Raw genomic sequence first — 24,817 nt, 5'->3', positions numbered from 1 at the left:
TGACTATCGAATGCAAATCACCGAAGGATGGCGTGACCTATAAGCAAACAACGCTAATTACATATCCCGGGCAGACCCCAACATGCCAATTCTGTAACTATACAGCCTACTACGGAAAAACATGCGCCGAAGCAACTAGTCAAAACTCATCTACTACAGCCAACTCTAACACGCAGCCACCGATACCTTCAGATAAACCTAAAACAACGATCCAATTACACAATAATGCAGGTACAACGACCACGACAACCGCTCCCAAACCAGCAACTAGCATCGCCAATAAAGAAGCAAATACCGATGAAGACGGATATACAACAGCGACCCATAAGAACAAGAAACAAATAAGAACCTCTGATCGTGAACAGGAAGAAAGCAGTACCGATGACGACATGGACGGGAACGATAACGCGAGAGAAGGCAGACTGAATGACCACCAAGCGGCCTCACCGCCAAGGAAAAAGATCTCAACACGCAGCAGCAAACTGCGTCAACAAGATCTGGCAGACCGACATTCTTAGAATTTTTTAATTTTTACTTATTGTAAAAAAAAATTAAAAGACCCACGGATCAGTTGTGCTAACGCATTGAGCCGTTTCAAATAAAATTTTAGATTGAAAAAAAAGAAATATTATAAATATGAACAAGCTCAATAATTTCAGCATCTCTTTATTCCGACATATGGACGGGTATACATCGCACTTACTTCACCTCTGTCGAAGAGTAACGTAGGTGTAAGGCCAACTTTCTTTGATGATTTCTGTTGTTCTGTAGTTGAGTGCCCAGAAAATATAGAACAGCTGCTCTTGGGTCGATTTCAATTTATTTATTATTTTTTCTCTCTTTTTCTTCGTGATCTCTGCTCATCTCTCTCATTTTATTCCATAACGAACACAAATAAAACGAAAACATGAAATCGAAACATTAATCCCAATTTATTGACTGTAGACTCAACTAGTTACAACATTTTAGTCGCTCTCCGTGATAGGCTACTGATGTTTGTTCACTGTATCGTCACGTCGTTTTTAGACTTACATGGACATTAATTGGAAACCATCGAAAGAGACAGAAATGCTGCTGCTTACAACATTAAGTTTATTATGATTGATTGACTAATATGTGGTTTAGCATCTATTGACATCCGTTGAAAAGTAAGGATAAAATCACAACAGATAGTCCTACCGCTACTATGTACGTTTCTGTATGTGAACAACATTAGTAATATACGACGGTATACAATTCTTGGGTTGATGAACACCTCAGAAAAACCGCTGTTTTACCACTTTTTGGCTTGTTTATTTTTTGGCATTTTTCTTGCTTATTGTTCGATTGTTTAAAATATCACTACTTTGCGGACTAATAATGTTTAAATACGGACCGCATTCTCCGCATAAAATGAAATTGAGTGTCAACAGAAATACTATTGCATTAAAATGACGCGAAAACAAAAACTGTCTTCTCGACTATATTGTCATCAACTAACGGAAATGTTTTTGTCTAGCACGCTTGAGTGAGATGCCTGATGTTTCTACTAAGCGTACAGTGCACTAACCTATTACAGAAATTCAATCTGCTTATGCTTTAACTAACTTTATTCTGGCTAATATATAACATAATATCTGAGTTTTGTTAGACACAACCACTAGCGATAAAGTTCTCATTTTGAGACAGTTTTTGAGCTCAATTTTGTATAAAATTTCTGCAATTTTATTATATATTTCGTTTATTTTATTCGGTTCAATGCATTAGCTAAATGAAGCCTTGTGTCTTCAATATATTTCCATGATGTGAACAATGAAAGTGATAAAACGTAAATGATTGTCCTACAGATCTCGTGCGAACAACTAGCGATTGCATGTGGAGAACTATTTACTAGGCTGAGAAATATTTTTCCTAACCAACAGTGTCGCGGTGGTGTTCATTTCTATCTCGTACACTTCCTTATCATCATAGTGGTTACTGCCATGTCCATGTTCGCGAATTTCTGACGGGTCACGAGTGTCGACTTCCTCAATGATGGTGCCGACCGTTGATTTTGAGATACTAGACGCAGTTTTTGTCGTCAATATTATCCGAACAGCAGCCAAAATTTGGCAAATGTTTGTTTTTCAGGAAATGGTTTTGGAGACTATCGCATTCAGTTTTTACGTGCAGGGTCAGGTTGGAGGAAATATGTCTGTTCACCTAGATTTTCACCACAAAAACACCATTTTATATACTTCCTAGATGTGTCCTTTATAATGAATACCATTTTTTCCAAATGTGACAGGAATCTTTTAATAGCCACGGTGCAAGTAAGTGGTATCAGATCTTGTAGCCGAGCATTGATTTTCTCATCGTCCATATATATGAGGATCAACCACATGTTACAAGTTGTTATGCAAAATGACTGGTTTCGCCTGGGCTAATTTGTTAAATGGCATCAGCACTGAACGCCTGACATGGTTAAACTCGTTAAAGGCGATGTTCGTAAGCATAACCTCCATAATCACCTTCAGCAAATATTTCACATCATTAATGTTGCTCCAGACAAATACGGAGGCTATTGACTTCAGGTCTTTTCGCATAAGATCGATCTTATGCGAAAAGACCTGAAGTCAATAGCCTCCGTATTTGGCTGGAGCACTACTTCTTGCTTCTGCGACTCAATCATTCGACAGATCCCCACAGCAAGAATTAAAGTAACAGTTTCGTTTGTCTTCCGACGAGTCACACAATATGAAGGGAACTGTTTTATCACACTCAGCATACTGAGTAGATATCCTGACCGCTGTCTTCGGTGGTTCGAAATAGCAATCTTCCTCACAATTCTCGCATTAATTTGTTGAAACCAAACAAGATTCAATTTTTTTAAGAGTCACCGAAAAACATGTTGTTTCTTAAATTTATTTTTGAAAATTTTCGGGGGGGGGCTTTAGCCCCCTAGCCCCCCCTCTGGCTACGTGCCTGACCTCGAGGTACCCTTTAAGCGCTTAACCATCTCCAGGCTCCGAGGCCTCTTCAACGAATTTACAATCAGGGTACCTCGGACTGCTTCATTTTCATTTAGCTCAGTTATTTGACCCATCCTACTAGGTTAGCTTAACTGTTCCAAAATTTGCCCCAAGATTCTTGAAACATGCTATTCAAGATTTTCTCCAGGGCACCTGGATTCTCCAGTGAGCTATTTTTGAATGTTCATCTCATCTTACAGAGAACCTTATGATGTCCCGGGTAATTGAACGTAAAGAAAGGCTGTTAGTATTAGTATAGTTAGTCCCGGTTGAATCGCAGTGCTAGCCTATAGATCTGGTTGACGCAACAAAAACTCAATCGTGCCTTCAGGGCACCTCACCATTTTTAATGAAATTTAACCATTCAATTCAGTAATTTCTCCAGGCCATCTCAAATGAGCTACCAACAAAAGCTCATCTCATCTTTCCGGGAACCCAATGATAGCTGGGATACTCGTAGACGCGGACGCGCAGTAACTTTGTTAGGAGTCTTATTAGCAATAGAATCATTGGACTAGCCTACAGAGCCGATGTTCAGGTTTCATTACAATCGATAGGGATCCTCAAAAGTCTACACTGAACTACTAACAAATGCTCGTTTTTCAGGGAGCCTAAATTCTAGGGTGACTGTAGACTACTTGGAGGCGAAAAATTCTATTGAGATTCTTAGTACAGGTAGAATTGTTGTGCAAGCCTAAAGAATTGGTTTGAGCAGGTTTCATTGGGAACTATCATTCTACAATGTTGCTCTTCAAGGTATCTTCCAAATGGCCATGAAAGCTCACTCTTGGATATTCCGGCACCACCTACTCTAGAGACTTATTTGTTGTGAATATTGTGATTTTACAAGTCAAGTTTCCACGTATGGGAGGCAAGCGAGTGTCCACGACGACGAATTGTCCTTCAAGCTCTGAATCATCTGGAAGTTCCAAAAACTTCCCAACGAGTTGTCACTTCAACCTTCAAGGTACCTTCAAGATTTTCTAGGTTATATAGGAACCCGCCTGACATGTGGAGTGATTCTTGTTCCAAAGCATATTGGACTTCGTAGAAAGCCGCACAGATTTCAGTTGTTACTCGAGTAAGTGAGATAGGTATGGTTATCGTAATTTGTTAAACAGATCCCTTTCTTACTGAGTTCTAAAATACATCAATGTTCATGAATGTAACGTTTTAATTATCTTTTTCCATAGGTTGCGGAGTGCACATTACCAACATCGGAGACGTGACTCCCCATTTGGACCCCGTACGTCGATTCCTCAGCACAGATTGAAACCAACGACTTAACAATTGATAAACTATAAAGTTTCTTCGAAAACATTGTTGGGAGAGTTGTGAGTTGTGAAGTTTTGTTTATTAGGTTCGACAAGAAACAAAAGAAAACCAAGTGTTTCAAGGTGCTGTCGATCCGTAGTGCTCTTAACTGCGGAGGTCGCGTGGTAAACATCGCCATCACATTCTAGGAAATTCGGCCAACAGGCGAACAACTAAAAGTAGATAATGGTGGTACGTACAATGCTCACTAAATTATGTGCTTTTCAAATCTTCTAAAGGATTTTTTTCAGTAGTTCAAGAAGCTATCTCGGTGATCTGCAGAAGTTTAGCCACCTTAACTTGGAAGGCTTTCTTTAGAACTCTACAGATTTTTGACAATTCCTGCTTAAAAATAGTAGATTCTTAAAAGACTCTGAGCGCTTCTATCAATTTTCCCGAGGACCGATTTGCCCACATCCAACAAGCTATCATCTGTCCGCCCGAAACCAGAAAGGAAATTAAAAGGCTACTCCGAAAGCTTTATTCTGTTATAGGATCCCTACTAGCTACCAGATCACGTCTGACGCGATCAAATTGCCGGTCTACATAGCTTCCGCATAGCTCCCAACACGATTCGACAAATCATCTCTTTCCTGCTCGGTAAACCAATTAATAACTACCGTCTCAATTAGAAACATCCACGCACACATACACACTCACGTGCCATTGATAAGTCGAGTACGAATATTCCTTCGGCGATTAGAGCTAGCTCACTTGGTTCCTTTCGCAACTCCTCCACCAACGGATGAGCTATAATTGATTCCCGCCATTGTTCGATAATTCCGGGACCCCATAATCGGGTTCCACTCGAGAGGAAACACGGTGAAATAATAATACTAATAATAATAACAATAATGCTCAACAAAGAACCTTAAGTGGCGAACACCAGAAGTCCGGCTCCCACGTTTTGTTTTTCGGTTAGGTTTTTTTGCGAGATCCAAAATTCATTTCCGCATTGATCATTAGTTTTCCATCTTCGGTTAGATTTACCCCCGACTAATCTTGTGGCGTTGATGAATAGTGACCTCAAACACCGCGAAAGGGTCTTCTGCTCAGCTAATGATTTAGAGAAAGAAAGTACGGTAGAATAATAGCTTAAAGAGAAAGCTGATTTTTTTTAAATTTCTCGAATCATTTCAGCTCAAACATCATTAGACGAGTAGGACACTTGTAGTTTAGACAAGTTTCAAACTATTTTCAGCTTACAGCATCCTAACCCTAGGGCAACAGATAGAATCTTCGAGAATCTAGGTTAATTGCGGACTCTCCAAATTTAGTGTCGAAATCCTCAACGACGGTCCATAAGCCGGCTACAACCCTTCCCCCTCCCGGTTCGGAATTGTCTGTCCGAACGGCCCAACCAGCACGTGATGGCCAGAACCAAGGCAGAAAACACTACCAGCCTGATGGGTGCTGTTGTTGTTTGTATTGTGGGAACGAAATTAGTTCCATTTTTCATGTTTCACGATTTCTGCGGTTCTTCAGTTTCCCCTCCTATTCACCAAGTAGTGGCCGAGCGGGCAGCTTCATCCCATCCCAGAGCGCTGTTGTTTATTACCATTTCCCAATTCTCATTTCCTTCCCAACCGGCAAAATGGGTCGACCGGGGTGGGAGTAGCGCGGCGATCGGGGGTATTCTTAACTAAAGAGAAAGCCTCCTCCTTAGGACGCCTGTAAGCACTCTTGTGGCAGATTTGATTAAGAACCCGCGAATCAGCTCCAGCTCCAAGTTGCCGGTTGCCATGGCTGTGGTCATCTAATCTCTACGATCGCGCGGCTCTCAGGCGGAGCTCTCGGAACAAGATATGTGCGATGATCAGGCAAAGATCAAGAGATCAGACCTTTTTCTTGCTCCTCTTTCCGCCCAGCACATAACATTGCATCCAGCATTGGGTGAGTGCGAAATGGAAACAAAAATCAACAGATCAGCTCGGCAGATCTTTGCCAAACCATTTTAATGATGAAGCTTTTCGGCTAGAGTTTCCCATCTTTGTGGTTGTGTTGTTTTTTTTTGGACTCAGGCCTCAGGGGGAACCCGAACCAGTGTGCAATGAACCCCCCGTATACTACCCGAGTCTTCATCAAGAGGCTATTCCACCCGGCAATAGGCGGCGCGCGAATGTTGGTGCAGCAGATGGCTTGTTTGTGGCCACGATCGCACTCCGTCCATCCCCAGAGCACTGGTAAACAAATGAAAACAGTTTCTTTTCATTTGGCTAGTTTTTCGAAAGGTACAGGATCATTTGTGGTACTCGGGAAGGCACCGTAAGTCAAGTTTGTGTTATCGGAGCTCTTTCTAACTAGAGTTTGGTGGTGGTGATGCGCTCGGATGGTTGTTGATGAAAGAAAAAGTCTGGTTTCTCTGTTGCGTGGATTGTTATATTCCAAGAGATGGCTTCCGTTTAATCTATTGACATGTCTAGAAGGAAAAAGCTTTTTTTTGCAAAATAAAAGCTGGAAGTGAGACCGATTTTGTTGCATAATTCATGAAAAAATTGCGATTCGGCAAGGGATTTGCAGTTATGGATTTTTAACTATTTGACGTTCATTTGAATACGGAAAATGCCCCGAGCCTACTGACGTTCGGTGTATTCTAATTAAAATGACCATAACCCTATAATCTCCAGACTGATAGTCTTGTTATGATACTTTTTGCAGTGGACAGTCAATTAATTTTGATCTTTTATTTCCACTGTATCCAAGGTTGACTACTGCAGATAGCAATTCACAGCGTTCTTTCGCTATCCTAATCCATACCCACACATGAATGAAAATAGGTCCAATTTGCTGAGGAAATAGCCCACGCTATCAAATTGCTAATAAACTCCGTTCAACTGGAAAAAAACACGACCTCGGTTCAACTGCGTATCTATCCTGTCGAGTAGTCAGTTATGATGATGATCCGGCCCCTTGTCGCATTCACATCCTCCTATTCATCTGCTGCTAAATTTAAACCATTGCCGACGCTTGTCTAGGAAGGAATTGGTCAGCCGGCTTTTGTTCTCTGCCCTCCTTTCAGTCCCCGGTCCCGGCTGTGGATGGGCTTGCATCAGTCGATGGAACTCTGGAATAGTTTGCTAGACCCCCTTTCCTTCCCATTCTCTCCTCTGGCCCATCAGCTACCCGTGGTTTGGTGGTTCAGTTTCGAACTTTTCGGACAAATTCCGTTTAGGTTGATTTCTCTTTTGCTGACCTCACTCCAGTGTCGGAAGCGGCGGCGGCGGCAGCGGCACGACGGGAACACTGATAGTGCGGCAGGGGTCTACGTCAGAGAAGGGAACTTTTTTTTTCTCTCTGTCGGTTGTTGTTATTGCAAGGAAGTTCCTCCTCCCTTTGATGTATCTTTTCTTTTTTTTCCGCTTGGTTGGGAGGGATGATGCAGACCGGGCAAATGATCAAATTGTCATACAGGGCGCCGCCGGTTGGGATTAACTTTTTGGGGAGTTCGTCCGAAGAGGGGGATGGGGGGGGGGAGCAATTGAAAATTCGCCGCAGCTTTGGGCAGACCGAAAAGCGCTTTGATTGAAGAAGTCATTTGGGGAGTCCATGTATGCCAGGCAGATTTGATTGACGTTTTGCGCGTTTCCCGCAGGGCAGGGATCTGCTGAGGGATATGATGGTAATTTCCGTTGGCTATTCTGAGTTTTTTTTGTGTGCGGCAGAATTGGAAATCGGGCAATGGGCTTTTTATCCTCCCTCGGGAAGGGTCCGACTTTGATGGATGGCTGCGTTGAGTGGTTTGTGGGTATGTCGATATTATTTGACCGTTGGGGAATAATGATACACGTTCCATACATTTATTCGTATCCAATTTTTAATACTTAAACTGAATTAGCTGCCTGGGATGGAAAATGAAAACATTTTACTAAAATAGGTCAATCGTAAATAAAACCATCGGCTGAAGGGTAAAACAATCTTTTCTTACGAAATACTGACCAATCATGGCCAAATCCCAAGGCCGCACTTTGGTACCGATGTTTTCAGTAACTTTCTTCAAAGATTTCATCTTTTGAACTAAGAAAAATACTGCTGGTTGCTTATTACGGGCTTTAACCTACTTGGTCACTCGTCCGAGATTTCATTGGCGATTTTCAAAAGACAAAGGTTGTTGCGTTGTGGTTCGCTGAAGTGCTTTGGGGTTCTAGAGTAGTCCGGAGACGAAGAGTCCGTCAGGGGTTCCTATAATTTCTCGAGCAGCTCGGCATGTCTCAAGAATGACAATAAATTCTTCACTTGTCGGGTCGTTGGCCAGAATGTCTCGGATTGAAGACGGTAGTTGGTGGAGGTTTTAAAAATCTAGGCAATTGACCATGGGTGAGTCTTGTTTGGCATACTCGGAAGATGGCGGGAAGAGGTCACTTTGAGTGAATATATATGCGTGAGATGGCTGTTGACTTGTTGGAGATGGCTGAGTTGGCTCCTCCAGTAGCTAATAAACTGAGCCATGGTTTCTGATTTGAAGAGGGACATGACATCCGTCGATGAGACTAATTTGGTCAGCAATGTTCGGGCCTGTCTCCCGCGGCAGCCAATGAGTCGGCCTCCTCATTCCCGCTGATCCCACAGTAACCGGGTACCCACCATATCGTCAATGGATTGCAGGTGTCCTCTATAGCCTGTATGTAAGGGTCTCGTGACGCTCCCACTTCCAGGGCGGATATGACCGACATAGAGTCCATCAGAATGATAGTCGGTATTCCTTGCAATCACGAGACTGATGGAAGCAGCTTCCGCCAAGAAAACGGAGCAGCTTGTCGGGAGACGGTAGGCCAGATCAGCTGCTATTCCGTAGACCCTCATTCCGACTATTTCCTGCAGCTTGGAAGCGTCAGTGTAGATCTGGGCGTGGGTCGGAATTTGTTGGTTCATCAGCTCTAGGAATTTGGTCTGAGCGACCTAGGGGGAAAGCCCTGCTCGTAGCGACCTGCAAAGGTTGGTGTTGGTTTTCGGACTTCTTCTGCATCAGGGTCGATCTCGAGTTCTGTGGAGGCGAGCTATTCCTGAGAGGTCAATACCGGTGTATTCTAGGAATATATTTTGAGCTGTTTTCAGATGGGCACAAGTGCTATCAGAAGTCCTTTCGAGGAATTCCAGAGCGCGCCTGAGTATGATATTCGGTGCTGCTTCAGTGGGAGTGCTCGGTTAGAGGCCAACCGAGTTGATCCGTTGTACAGGGGAGCAAGGATCCTCAGAAGGCCCGTCCAAGTTGTGGCTGATTATTTCAATACCGTAGAATATTAGGCTATTGATGATCGCACTGCCGACGTTCAGAGCAGTTCTATTCAATGACGGATGCCGGACACCGATGGTTCGAATGAGGCGCTTCCAGATTTCGTAGTCTCATTCGACTGTCCAAAAGTGCGATCAGTGAGACGGCGGTCCAGCGTGATTCCGAAGATTTTTGGTTCTCTGCGGAAAGGGATAAGTGTGTTTCGGAGGACTATAGGCTACCGACTTCCACTTGGAAAACACGATTATTAAGGTGGTCCTTGATGTAGTTCGCAAGGTTTTCGGTGCTAGTTACCGGAGAACCTTCTCGAGGTAGACTGAGTTGTAGGCCTTGGCGATGTCCAATGTTGCTATGTCGGTATGTAGATACTCTACCAGAGCCCGCCGGACGATTTCTCTAAAGACTTCGAGGTGGGCTCCAGTCCATCAATCCTTGCGAAATGCGAATTGGAGCTGGTCAAAATAGATGTTTTCTTCGAGGTAGTTTGTTGACTATTCGCTCTATATTTTTCCCTGTGTAGAGGAGCAGACTAATGGTGGATGGGATGGATTGGCCATTCCAGATGCGATTCAAACATTCCAACAGGACTCTTTAAGCCTCTGGTGGAGCGTGCTGTAGCGTAGCGTAGCTGAAGTCAGCTAGTCCGGTGAGTTTGTCGTGGCCGGTAGCGAGTGTCGCGGTTAATTCTGTCCAAGAGAACACTGTTGAAGTCTTGTCCGGAGTACGGTGGGGAGGATATGGGAGCTCTTCCAAGTATTCTGCAGCGTGCTAAAAAGGTTGGAGGGAGGGCAGCGTCTGAGGATAGCGAGTTGAAGTGTTGGTCGAGTTCTTTAGTAACTTCTTGGGTTTCGACTGTTGTGGTTCAGCTAACTCCGTGGAAGAAGCCTTTCCCGCTGAGAGCGTTCACTCTCCTTCAAAGCTCAACACTGAAAACATCGGGAGATATTCCTCTGAGAAACACATTCCAGCTCTTGATCTTCGAAGCCTCGAAGACCTTCCTGGCCCGGTTTCGTTATCAACGAAACTCTGTAGCCCTTTGTTATTTCATGTGGTGGCTAGCGGAGATCTTTTCCAGTATTCGGATTGCTTTGCGGCGGTTTTTGATGGGTTGACTGACCTCCAGTTTCCATCAGTGGGTGGCTCGGGGTGGAGGTTTGCGACTTGTACGAAAAATACTACTCGGCTGCCTGAACGAGTCTAGTCATTAGTTGGTCGGGTGTGAATTCACGGCCTAGTGAGAACACTGTCAGTCTGTCTCGAAGGACTGTCAAGTGATTTTTATTTTTTGCTGCGTCTGTAAGGTTCAACTGAGAAAGCCTTCAGGGGCAAACAGCAGTTTTTTCCACACCGTTTGCAAAACCTTCCTGAAAGTCAATCAGTAGTACTCTACCATTGCCTTGAATACATGGCTTGATTTTCTTGAAAATTGTATGAAGGGCAACGAAGGAAACCTGCTATTTTTCGATTTCAAAGATGGCCGCTTTTTTGGCTTTCCCAGTTGAACCCTAATAGCGGGTAATAGTTGCTAGTGTCAATTGGCCTAAGTCCAATGCTAAGGTCTTTTGGGATTATATAAATAATCGAAGAAAGGAGTCAGGTTCACCATCGGCCACGATGTCTGATACAAATGAGGCTCAATCCACTAAAGATGTTTGCGATTTGTTTCGTCAACAATTCAGTAGTGTACTTACAGGTGATAATCTGAGCTCGTCGCATATCTGTAGTTCAGTTCTTGGAGTTCTATGTAGTGTAGAAAACTAAGCAACGTCGCCATACAGATGCAACGTCGATCTTCGTACCTCTTACACAGCTCTCTGCGCTTCGGGATTTTTGTAGATTGTTGAAAAAGATTATTTGTCTTCCCGGCATTCAAAAGGGGATAGCTACATAGCAGCTGTTCGAGTCAACCGTGCTGGGCTTTGTCCCCTACAAGTAGCCGAGGAACAATGTATTCATTCCAAACATAGTTTCGTACGACTCTAATCTTTCACAGCTCGATTCTCATGGCACTTCCCTTACCGTTAAAGTAGAGGATACTGTTTCCCTGTCTTTCACTACTACCTGAGGAGCTACACATGGCAGCCACCTGGGACCCATAGTTTCCCTATTATACATGAACGATGTCCACTATTCTGTCCAATGTCTCAAACTTTCATATGTCCATGACTTCATGTTATTCACCATCGTAAAATGCCCTGACGATTCTCCGTAGTTTACTCTCAAACATTCATCGATTCTTTCGAATTATGAGCTTTATAGGAACCACCGTCGGAGGGACACTTTTGTTGCGAATCCAAGTGTAGTTCTTGATTCTAAGCTAACATTTAGTGACCAAGTTTCACACATCTTGTCAAAAGCTTCCAGAACACTTTGCTGTATCTCCAATAGGACTAAAAATGTCAGAATTGTACACTGTTTAAAATCCTCCCATTGGTCACCGTTCTATCAAAAGAGCTTCAGCTGTATCCAGACCGTCCAAAGCATTTCTACGATTTGCCTTGTGCCATCTTCCTTAGAATGTACCGATAAATTTACCCACATACGAATATAGGTGAGCATTGATCGATCTAGATCCGCTTAACTGTCGCCGGAAGGCGGCAAAGGCTTTGGGTTTGATATTATTCAAGGTAATGTCGATCGCTTCGTACTAAAGCTTACATTTTCAAAAGAGAAAGTTAAAAGATTTTTAATTTTTGGTGATGGGTCCCCCGGCGAATCTAACAAATATAAAGTAGTCTATATATAGAACAAATTCCACCAGTTCCACCCCGGAGCGAAGTCCGTCATCGTGGCGCACTTTGTGACGGCCAGATATAACCAAGTGTCCATATACAAGACTCCTGGCGAAAAGTGAGAGAATCGAGCGCAAACCGGTTAGAGGTTGGCCGTATGTGAAGCGCAAACGGCCACCGAAATACAGCGACTGAAAGGGCTTGTCAAGGATGTCTGTCCTGCGAAGCCCTACGTGGTCGTGATCATGGACGACGAGACGTATTTGAGGCTCGATGGTAATGGCTGACAGGGGACCTGCAATTTTCTCGATCTCCAGGAAAGGTCACAAGTAAAGGTCCTCTTGTGGCTGACAAACAGTGAGAAGGTTATGTCAAAACCGGTCTTTTCTTCGCAACTTACGATCAACGGGGAGGTGTACAGTACAGAAAAAGCACTAACCGAAGGATGATGTGGTACTTTTGTCGGATATTGCCTCGGCACATTACGCGAAGCAGTTGCTGGGGAAGATAAAGCATTTGAAGATCGTAGACGTCCCAAGACGGCTACACCTCCCCCCTCGACATCCCAGGTGTAGCCAATTGAAAATTTTTGGGCGATACTGAAGCAGAGGGTCCATTTGAACAATTTGGAGGCCATATTTTCAATTATTTATCTCTGGTAAACTTCGAGTTCATCAAATTTATCATTGCCTGGTTCTGGCTAGATTAAGAATTCGAGAAGTATCGATTTTTTCTGATCGAGTTTGAAAGGAATACACGGGCGACTAAACAGAATCGATTTCAGTTCTTAAAAATTTCAGGTCAAAATATTTGCATATTCGAGATACCATTTTTGGTTTATAATTCAAATAATTCAATGATCCTAGTTATAGGAATTGGAGCTCGGTTCTTATTATGATATTATGTAGATATTAGATGACCCAGAATATTACTTAATTAAAATGCCAAGTCCACATCATACCTCTGTAAGTCAAAACAGCGATTCCTGACAGCCACCTTGAAATTATTTATAGATTTTCGATCGATTTTGACTATCCCCTCGCGAGCGACGAAGAATCATAACCTTGAGTTAATTGGCAGATCAATTGATAGCTAGTACATAATACCATACTACCAAGTAACTCTGGTTAGTGGCCGATGCTGCACAGGTGCAACCGTTCGTTGAATCATCCATACTCGAAAATCGAGCACCGATGAACAGCAAACGGCTCATTTAGAAATATGACAGCTTTTGCTATAGCTGCGAGACACTGTAAGCCAAAAGATTATGAACACCTAACGCACAATTTTCAGCTCACCGATTTCAAGGTTGCGTTCGATTCAGTGAATCGAAACCAAACACCATCTATTACAGATTCCAAAAGCTTCTACCCCGAACTGTTCTCGCACCCGCAGTATGTAACGCGCAAAACTTATCTCTCTTAGGTCAAGAGTTCCAATTCGAGATCCTCTTCGTCTCAGCTTAGGTTTCCCTGGCCACAAAAGTCCTCCGATTCTGACGACGATAGCACCAGGCGCGTTCAGTCGTCTATTAGCCAGTCGCTACATGGCGCAACGTTGCCAATAACAACAACAACAACAACTTCGGGAGCCTCGCAAATAGGCACGTTTCCTCAAGTACCCTCTCGAAACCAGTAGAGAGAAAAAAAAGAAAATCAAAGCAACCCTTATTTCCATCTCGCGCCTTCCCCAGTAGCGGCTGGCAGCTACAACAGCCAATTTCTGTGTGTATAATAATTTGCCCGTGCGCGCCCGTGTCTGTTGTTCGGGGGTAGCCTCATTTTTATTTTTTCGTTCGCCGCTTCCACCGTCTTCTTCGTTTTTTTTTCGATCGCGGTCGCGTTTCGCATCTTCAAACACCACACTCGGGCCCGGCCACGGTCCCGAACGGGGTGGTATGCAATTCTCAATCTCTCCCCACTTTGGGTGCGCTCTTTCACGATTTTCACTCAAGGGCAAGTGGCACAAAACGGCTCCACGATATGTACTTATATGCATAATAATATGGCACACAGCCACAGAGAGATAGAGACAGAGAGACACATACATGGACGTATGCACACCCGCAAGTGGCAAATCGAATTGCTAATCTGCTCTTAAGCTACACGTGTTTGACGTAAACCACCGCGCTTTCAGGCACAGAAGGAGTAGCCACTGTGCCACAGTTCGTGTGGTTTGGCAAACCAGCGATTAGTATTCAATTCGTTCCTGCGAGCAGCCGTGTCTTACTTTCGATATTTCTGCACCTTTCCCCTTCGCGCCAACGGGTTTTATTTTCTGGTAAAAATAACATATCCGAAGCGATTGTCACTAGCCATGGTGACGCTTAAACCACTGCTTAAAAGATGATAAACGATTTTGAACTAGACCGGAATTCATCTGGTTCAGAGCGTAGCTTTTGTCCCAGATTTTCGAAATGCATATCGCCAGAAGAGAGAAATTCACTGATACCCTAATTCGCCCTCTTTAGTTTCCACTTAGTCAGTCAGTCACTGAATACGTGCTCGGTATTCGCAAAGTAGGTATGCCGGGGTTTGGATCATCAGTGCGCTACGTGTGGTGATGAGCGTCACGGACTAAATGCACGTTTTCGGAGAACGATCCAATAAGTGGCAGCGTGTGATACACTACCCAGAGTAAGAGTAGCTGGTGTATTTGGAAGAGTACGAATATTTTGGTCAATTAGGTTCGAATTATGTTGGCGACATATGAAGGCTTACTATCTGGTTTTACAGAGATCTTCGGAATTGTTGGAATTGCACGTGGACCGCCTGAACGTTCCCCAGCTGTGGTCAATCAAAAATTTCTGAGTCAACCTCAAACGCGGAATCTTTTTCAACAATTTTGTGACCGACTGAATACTGTAAATCAAAGCCAAAAAGTTTTGAAAAGGACGATAACCAGTAATTTAATTATAACATTTGTCAACAGCTTCAATTTTTTTAATTTTAGATTCATAATATTTACTAATCAACGTTTAACCATGTCCCAAACATTTTTTGATTGGATTTTTTATATATTGCTTGTAAATAATATGGAGCACTATATTGAAACACCGAAATACCTTAAATAAATTTTGATACTTTTTAGGACTTGGAGTAAATTTGTCCCTGGATACGGTTCGTTTTATTCTAACATGCGAGGCCAGATTGGAACTAAGTGAAACTTGAAGCTCGGAGCTTTCGAAGACAGCGTGAAATCCAGAGCCCGGAATTGTTTTGGCAGATGGGAAGCATATTGCTATTTTCAGTCGAATGTAAGTATAATAAAAGTTATATGTTCCAGAGTACCTGAATACGATAGAAAATAGAAATTGTTGAGAAAAAGTATCGTTTCGACCAGGATGCTGAATATTTCATAGAGTGCAACAACGAGACTTCGATTCACCGTTTACCACAGCAAGTAAGTAAGAGCTTCAATCAACCTGAAAACATCATTTAATTTTCGGTAAATACTATTGCAGCTTTCGAAATACGTAACTCACGAGAAATATTGAGTTTAGTAGCTGATGATGATGGTTGATGACTGAACCACCGGATCAGGGTTTATACCCAGGGCGACAAATGCAGGTTGGTTGGCGCTCTGCAGATTCACAAGGAGATTTGATAGTGTTAATTGCAGATGCCAATCCGTACATTTTGAGAAGCATGTATTGCTTATGAATTTTTTTGCACCGAGCTACTTAATACATGCTGAGGAGACCTATCAGGACCAATTGTCCGACTTGATGCATAGTCTTTCTGTACCTGTCTGTCTTCTTCACGTCACCGTCAACAAAAGCGAGCAAGAGGAAACATGCACCTTTTTTGTCTCATTCTTATGTGTGTCAAAGCCAACCCAGAAAAATCTGGTTCAGGGGTATTTTTTCTCCTAATCAAAGTTAAGGCTTGCACAGGGACAACATTTTTCCGCCCTAACCTCACAGTTTACAATCGTAGCGGACCAAATAATTGTGTCTAAACTAAAGTATTGGACCAGTTGTGATTCCCATTCCAAAGAAATGCGAGGGAACTAGGAACCCGAATGACTTCCAACCCATCAGTCTTCTCCCCTGTATTGGGAAGACGATGGAAAGAATGGTAAACAGACGCCTGAGGATCCTCCTTGACGAACAAGAGCTTCTCGACCATCAACAGTTCGCATTCCGCAAGGGACTCGGCACAGGAATTCATCTAGTAAGTGACGCTATAACCAACGACTTGCATGCAGACATCGCCATGCTAGATCATGCCAATGCTTACAACACGGTATGGCGTGAAGGAGTACTTCGCCAGCTGCACCAATGGGGTGTTAGCGGAAACCTTGGCTGCTTCCTCAAGCAGTACCTCAGTGACCGATGTTTCAGGGTAGACATTGGAGATAAGCAGTCGAACCTGTTTCGGGAAGCCAACGGGATCCCCCAAGGGTCGGCCTTGGCAGTCACAGCATGAACTCCCTTTTTGCCACGCTTCCGAAATTGGTCGCCCAAGACTGAAGCTACAGGCAGCCGTGAATGCTGTCGGTCGGTGGGCTGATTCAGTCGGTTTCAGTATCTCAGGCCCCAAAATGCGCTATTGCGCACTGCTGCAGCTCCCATCGTGTAGCCACCAACAGGCCAGTCAAACTTGCTGGAACCGTAGTTTCTTTCCGGTAGGAGCCTAAAATTCGACAGGAAGATGACTTTTCTCCCGATTTCCGACAAGTGAAAAAGAACTGCGAAAGTAGAAAACGACCTATTCGCACCATCAGCTCGCGTAACCCGAAGTGGAATAGGCGAACCACACTCAACATCAGCCAGGCCCTCATTCATAGTCGCCTGTTCTACAGCCTCGAGATAACAAGTCGCCATTTAGTGGGATTAGTAGATATCTTGTCACCGTTGCATCACGGAGCAGTCAGACTGGCTTAGAATCTACTGCACAGCACCCCCGTCGAAGCTGCCTGCGTTGAGATCGGCGTACTTCTCTACCGATGGGCACTGGCGGTAGCTGTCCTGAAACGAGCCGTTGGTTTCTTAGATAAATACGCCTCTCCCTACAATAGCTGTATCGGAACCGCAACCGCACCTGGCACGAATGTGACCCAAACTTAGACAGTAATCTGGTTGTATCCGCCAAAGCAGGTAACCTTCCCAGTACTGTTAGAGCTAAATTCCTCCAAATGGTTGAACGCAAATACCCTAATCATCTGCACATTTACACTGAAGGTTTGAAACTTAGCGAGGGCGTGAGCGAAATTGGAGAGGGTCTCGCCCGTTATCTACCCTCTGTTTGCTCAGTTTTCTACGCAGAAGCAGCCGCTATCGCCATTGTCATCAGCAAGAAACCTGAAGATATTCCGGCTGTGCTTTTCTCCGATTCGCTCTCGGTCATCTAAGCACTGGAAACACTGGAATCGGGGAAGTCCTACGTTCAAGCCATAGAGTAATCCTGCGACCCGTTTACTACCACATGTTGGGTTCCCGGGCACAGTGTAATTCGCGGTAACTGTTGCCCAGAGAGGTCCCATCATCTGACGTTATTAGGACATTCAAAGTGAAAGCCTCCGGGCATTTTATCGCTTTTACTGGAGGAACCTACGAGGCTACCCACAGAGGGTAAAAAGAGATCTCGTGAAATGGACAGACCGCGAAAACCGGAGTAAACAAAAAGAACACACGAAGATCACCCATAACATCATCCGCGCCGACCCTCCAATGTGCTCGACTTGCAGTACACGACTCATGGTAGAGCACCTACTCCTAAATTGCTGGGAGCTCGAAGGTCTGCGGCAACTCCACAACCTGTCCTCGATTCGGGACACCCTATCGAACAACTCAGTACAGGAAGGAACATTACTCGCATTCTTGAAGGAGGACGCCAGTATTTTTGAAGCTATCTAAGGCGGACCGGGAGCGTACTGGCCCCCATGTATCACCATCGTTCAGCGATACTTTCAGGGACAAAATAGTGCTACTCCTAAAGTATGCCTCGACACAGAGTATAAATACATCAACGTCTGCTACTAGGCATTGTGCATCTACGTTGATTCTGAGACTTCAGCTTCACCGGGACAGTGGGTTTCGATCTTCAATAAGTATGAATCCAATGATTGAATCAATTTTCAAAATTCGAGCCTTGACTACAAATGCTTTTGTTAAAACTATTTCAAGTAACTCCCTCTAAGATTTAGAATACAGCTTGAGTGCATGGTCCCGAATTCCGGAACACACACAAAATTAGTTCCTCAAGGCCGATTAACCTATCCGTCAAGTCTGCACATGGCTCAACTAGTGTAACGCAACCAAAGCGAATCAATTCCCGCCTCGATCACCATTACTTGGCTACACTGCGAACGTCAACCACCGCTCTTTCAAAACACAGCGCACCACTCATCGCCACTTCGGACCCTGGACTAATTTGTTGCGTTCGCGGTTGAAGTTTCTGCTAAGTTGAACCCATGATGAAAGTACACATACATAAGCCGTCCGGCAAAACGCGCCTTGCATCCTCAAGAGCAAGTGTCCGCATTTTTTTCGTATGTTGTGTTCTGTTAATCACACAACCAAAATCCAACACACGTTAAGGACCACGCACTTGACAATCGCGACGACGACGCGTTCGAATATCCACGTACGTACTCGCGTAATGCGCAAATCGATGTGTGCCGTCCAAAGACCCAAGAACCAGATTCGCTGCCATTGAGCTGCTAAAAACAAACCTCAACAAACAGATGAGATCCAATTTATCAATTAACTAACCACCGCCGTAGGTCGGCATCAAAATGATTCGGGTTATCGTGCACTACTCCAAAATCCGGCCGTTTTCAATGAAACGTTCGGTACTCCCGTCGCCTCAGGACGCGGTAAAACGAGTGAAGCTTGAAACATGCCCGGGAACGCAGTAAAAGTGATTACGTGATGGGGCAGCTAGGTCTTGATCCACCACGCGCGCCGCGCCCCGGCGAACCGCAATTGAGAAAGTGTCTAGAATTGTGAACGCGCAACAGCACGCGGTCATAAAACTAAACAGACGAAAGAAAAAAATGGCGCGAAACGATACGGGGGTGGATTTTTGTGTGTCTTCTACCGAGTGCCGATTTTCGTCGGGTTTGGTGGAGGAGGAGGAGGGAACAGGTTGGTGGTGGTAAGAATTGCAACGCGGGATGAACTTGAATTTCGGGCGGCAGTTTGGAACGGACACACATGTGGCCGTCCGGAGGCGGTGAAATTGGCCCGAGTGGTCTCTCGAAGAAGTGGCCCAGATTTTGGGGTATGTGCAGCGTGTGTTTTGGTTTTAACGACTTTTTATTTCGGTTGGTTCGGAATAGAAAAATTACTTTCACTTCCGCGCGAGCTTGCTAGAGAGTTGGTTTTTTTTGCTGCTGCTTCTAAATCTTCCAACTTGCATATATGTGAATTAAATAAATGCGGGGATGTTGATGTCACACGAGCCCGGTTTGGACGGCCGGCGGTGGCTAAGAGTATCGTCCGAAGTAGGTTAATTTGGCGAATGAAATCGACAGCGACTCTTTCGTTTTTTTTTTTTTTTTTGGTTTCTGGCGCAGGTGTACTCACGTGATGAGAGTGACTGACTAATCAAGTTGGATGGATTGGAATCGATAATTACCTGAAATGAAAGAGAGAGAAAGGGTCGATTAGTATGATTGATTGGGAAAGAATCCACAACTGATACACAATTTATATGTACGATTAAACGATTGGTCGAGACTGGTTCCTGGTTGTACAGGAGCTCCAACTTTAATCGACGAGGGTAATTATTTCTGTTAGCAACTGACGAGGAGAATTCGAAACACAAAAATCCAACCTTATTGTTGAAAATTATTGAAGAAGCGCCGTGTAATTTGACATTTCTACTTTCATAGCCTACTTCGTTCAGCTAATTTTCTCATGAGAAAAAAAAGTCGCTTTTGCTGAAAGCCGTTTATCGCTGCTCCTCTGAGCTTAAAAGCACCCATTCCCAACTAAGAACAACCTAAAGCCATTCCCAGCTGATTCCACACTTTCCAATTGTCACCAAGTAGCTTCCATACCAGCTTGTGATTGGATTTTTTGGCTATAGCTTGTAGATAGGATGGAACACGATTGCGTTGAAATGGAACCACAAATTTGAAGAAAAATACCTAAAATAAACTTTGTTGGTTTTTCAGAACATGGCACCATTTGTTTTCTGGACAGGATTCGTCTTATTCCGACGTAACCGGACATGACAGGGTTGGAACTGGAGGCTTTTTCAAGTTTCTGAACTTATAAAAGAGAACGGAAGGCCCAACATTTGATATTGGGAAGAAATTCTATCAGCAGCTAAATGTGAGTATAATCTTTATAATATTGGAGAGTATCTGAATACGATAGAAAATAGAAATTATTGAGAAAGAATAATATATATTTGTGAACACGATCCTGAATGTTTGCTGATATGCAATGGCGAGAAGTTTCGATTGTCATCTACAGTTACCAGTACAAGTAAGTAACAATCGTGATAATTTGATTTCTGTAAACATTTTGTAGCTTTATTTTTCAGAATACAACAGGCTTTTTGTCAACAGCTCAAGGAAAACCTTGGAACTACATTCTGTTGAGGAATTTGAACTTAAGATTTCACAGACTTCACAGCCAAATGTTAGTATACAGGACTATTGCTCAACTAGTGCTGCAATCCTATTGACCACCTTGCTGGGGTTTGAGTACACCACGAGTGGCTATTGTCTCCTCTATGAGGACTCTGAGCTCAAAAGTCCCCATTCCAGCTAAGAACAACCTAAAGCCATTCCCCGCTGGTTCCACACTTTCTCACTCATCATCAGCATCGAGTTTCACCGATAGAGGCAAAAATTTTCCCATGCCATCGATCATCGCTTTTCCGCTTGTCCACAAACCACACCTCCCCGTCCCTCTGTGTCACGGTTTGGTGAAGTGAGGTTTCAAGTGTTCTCCCGAATTGCAGAATTTTACAGAGGGACCTTGTCATTTGTTTGAACGAATCTCAGCACATTCCATCCCGTTCACGGGACTGGATCAAGTCACGTGTGTGCATAATCGCCCCGCTTCTCATTTATTGTCGCATGCCAACTATCCAGTCCGTATCCCTCCCTGGTAGTGAGTATGAATTTGCCACAATTTGCGTATGTAAATCCAAACGAATTAATTACTTCTACATTAAAGAAGAAGAATGAGAAGATGACGACTGCTTGCTGGCATGCGCGCGCGGAGAAAAAATTTTAATATTCCATCCAGTCTCCCTGCCGGAATAATGACGGTCACGAAGGTGCACGTGGAATCTCGTGGCGGTAGCAGCAGGTTGAGCCTGCTGCTTCAAAACCCACCCGGTCCCGGTATGCCAGTGGTGCGCGGTGAGATGCTTATTTTTCTGCAATCTTCCACGGTTCTTGCGGGATGTGTGCGACCGAGGAGGACACACGGTGAGCGGCAGCAGGGTTTCTAACTTTCACAAATTCCTTCCTGGAATGCGGTGACCTATTGGGATGACCATCTTTTGCTGCGGTTGAGCAAACAAAACACCTCATGATTCGTCGTCATCGTCGCTGTCGTCTTAACCGTCGTGTGTGCAGCGAGAGCGGATGCAGCATCGATCATGTTCATGTGACTCATGTGTCATTGTACACCTGATGGTGATGAAGGTGGAGAGGAGCCCTCACCCTCCCCCACCGATCCGCCGCTAGTTGCTGATGTAATGTTTACTTTCTTCGGTCCGGTCTTTGGCTTCGGCTTCGGCTTACAGTTTTTAGGTGATTTCACAAAGAACTCCCCGAGCTTGGTTGGTTGGGGCTGGTTGGTGGGATTTGCGGGGAGGGTGGCTCGCGTTTGAACCCGTGCTGTGCGCTAAGTGCAGCATACTTGCGATCTCGCGATCGTTCGCTGACTTGTGAGCCCGACCTCCCGATATGTGTGCGAGAGGAAAAAAGAGAACGCTTTCCTTACCATTATTTCTATATGTATATATATAAACGAATGTGAATATAATCACTTGCTTCCTCCCCGGGAAAGGCGGATGCTTTCGAATGTGGCCAATGGATCGATGCGAGATCATGTTAGTGTGTGTGTTTTTATGTACGAGGAAAGGAGAGGAAACTGGGTAGATGTGCGAACTCCCCGCGTGGCCTCCAATTTCTCCCGAGGAGTCCCGTTCCGGTCCAGTGCGGTTCGAGGTTGAAGAAGCCACACTCTGTCCAGTTCCCCTTGGTCAGTCCGGTTGCTGCCTTGAACAAGAGGGAAAAGCATCTATCGTCGACGGCGACGACGACACGCGGAGATGTTCGGCCCATAATCGGCCTCGAAAAAGTGTGTAGAATGTGCTGGCGGGCTGCCGGGTTGGCAGGCTAGGGGTCTCCGAGATCTCGTTTGATGGTACTGTGACCGTCGTTCCTTCTCCTAAACCATACCAGAAGAGTTGGTTAGGTTGCACATCCACATTCCGGCGGCGGCACCAGTTGTTGTTGTTGTAGTTGTTGATGTTTGGACGTACAACAACGCGCTGACATCGCTCTTCTGGGAAGTGATGAAGAACGGCTTAGTGACACACTTTTTTTTATTCCTACTTTGGCTCGGGGGAAGGCTCTCGAAAGCGATGCGCTTGAGTGTTTGGCCTGGGTCTTCGATTAGCATGAATCGATTTGAACGGGTGCTGTTTCTCATGATTTCCTTGAAAATTGCGGGTTGAAGATTCATTCACAGTACCAAGGTGAAAAGCTACTAATTTTCCGGACAATTATATACTAATACAGGCCGCGAATAGGCGGTTTTCAGTTCTGCTTGATAGGGAAAAAGCAGGTTCAAATATTTATGCAAGAAAAGGTCTAGTACTCATATTGAAAGGGCTGGAGGTCAACTTAAACGTGGGTGAAAAAGGCGTGCTTTAAAAAAAGTCGATTTTGATAATTTAAAGCTATTTCGTTTGTTCCAAAATGCTGAGATCTTTGGTTTCGAAATCTGGATAGTAGATTTTAAGTCGTGCCAAATGCACTATTATGAGCATGTGCTATTTTGTCACATTCATGTGACCTGAAATTTAATTTTAGAATTTCATGTTTCATCTATCCCAGTCAACACTCAAATTCAAATCTACCCTAATTCATTTCAATGTAGGAAAAATTATGTTCCAAATTTACACTCGAAAGGGTTAAAAATATTGTATTCAACGAATGGTTGTCGATGCGATTCTGTAGTCGAAGGAAGTATTTGTCTATGTTAACTTCCATCCTGTTGATTTGACACAACTCCGTGACCGGGTCGATATCAGACTGAAGTGTGCGGCAGCCCAGGAGTGATATTATCACCTTAACAACCTTGAAATTCTTAACGTACATCAGTTTAGAAGACTTAAGTAGCTTGCAGTGGTCGTTGATGAATAACACGAATATCAGTGGGCCTAAATGACTTCCTTATGGCACACCCGAGGAATTGTCGAAAGATGCATTTCGACCCGTCAGGGCCCTTCAGATCCACTGCACTGGCCAGTCAGGCAGACTGATGTTTTATTTTTTCGGCTGCAAAACGATAGGGAACTTTGTCGAAGGCTTTCGATAAATCGACGTCATTGTTCACTCATATCTAAAGTGCAATAGAAACTTGGAACCAGCTGGACGACAAATCCAAACTACGAGTTCGTTTTCGCTCTCCTATCAACAAATCGGAGCTTTTGTGCTTGCTTCCCGAGACATCACTCGCGATGAGCCAACTACTTCAGGTGTTCACATAAGTTGTGTGTTTATTTGGATTTAGTGCCTAGCTTAGCGCTAATTTGGCGGTAGTTACTGATGAGATAAATTCGGAACACAAAAATGTGACTTCATCTATGTTAGGCACGTCCGAATTTGTTCAATCCAATTATTTTTTTTCCTTTGGGAAGTAAATTTTGCATAGCTTGGAACTGCAAAAAATATCATTTTGATCGAGTTTTCTGCTCGAAGAACCACAAAATTAGACAATAGACACCAGCACCTGCTCGGTCATCCAACAAAAAATCTGCTGATAATTGTTGTTGGATTATTATGACTTTTTCCTTCCGATCACCACACAAGCCATCGGCATGCCAGTTTTGGTCAAACGATTGTTTTTTAAACCCACTGAATGTACTTGGGTTTTAGTCGCCATAATTTTCCGAAAGCATGTCTGCATTAACCAAAAGCCTGGAAAGCGCTCTTGATTCTGAAATCAATGTGGGCAGAACATTTAGAGTCAAGGAACGAGCTCCGGTTTTATTCCTTCGTTGCATTTAAAACTACATTGATGTGTCATTTAGATTAACTGATAGACACCATTGTCCAACAACACGTAAGACTTGCATGTCAGAAAAACGCATATATCGGAAATTCAACCTCTTCAAGCCAATCGGCGACAAGGTTCCACAAAAGTGGTGACAGCACACCACTTTGAGGACATCTGCAGATATTCATCTGTCTAGTTAGAAGATGTATCTAAATTAGTACACAAATTAACACTAGTTAGACACCAAAATCCAAACAGTTCGCACCCCCAAATGGTGCTATTTACTGATGAGATGAATTCGAAACACAACAAATCACAACTTAATTTAAATTAGCTCCTGTTCACC

At 44.0% G+C, this 24,817-nt stretch overlaps 2 protein-coding genes across 8 annotated transcripts in view; one reads left to right on the top strand and one right to left on the bottom strand.

Moving 5' to 3' along the window:
* The window catches only part of LOC131690554 (titin homolog), a 163,426-nt gene that overhangs the window by 47,876 nt on the left and 90,733 nt on the right, over window positions 1-24,817 (bottom strand). The window lies entirely within an intron of this gene.
* Window positions 16,343-16,696, top strand: LOC131676204 (uncharacterized). Its single transcript, XM_058955325.1, has one exon. It carries the CDS (start codon window positions 16,343-16,345, stop codon window positions 16,694-16,696), a length of 354 nt encoding a protein of 117 aa, XP_058811308.1.

Source organism: Topomyia yanbarensis, chromosome 1 (genome assembly GCF_030247195.1).
Source record: "Topomyia yanbarensis strain Yona2022 chromosome 1, ASM3024719v1, whole genome shotgun sequence".
In the NCBI taxonomy this organism is placed as follows: Eukaryota; Metazoa; Arthropoda; class Insecta; order Diptera; family Culicidae; genus Topomyia; species Topomyia yanbarensis.
The sequence above is the reverse complement of the archived record's forward strand: the minus strand, read 5'-3'. Positions and strand labels throughout refer to the sequence as shown.

Excerpts from the sequence above, each read along its gene's own strand:
- LOC131676204 (XM_058955325.1), top strand. The coding sequence starts at position 16,343 with ATGGTAAACAGACGCCTGAGGATCCTCCTTGACGAACAAGAGCTTCTC.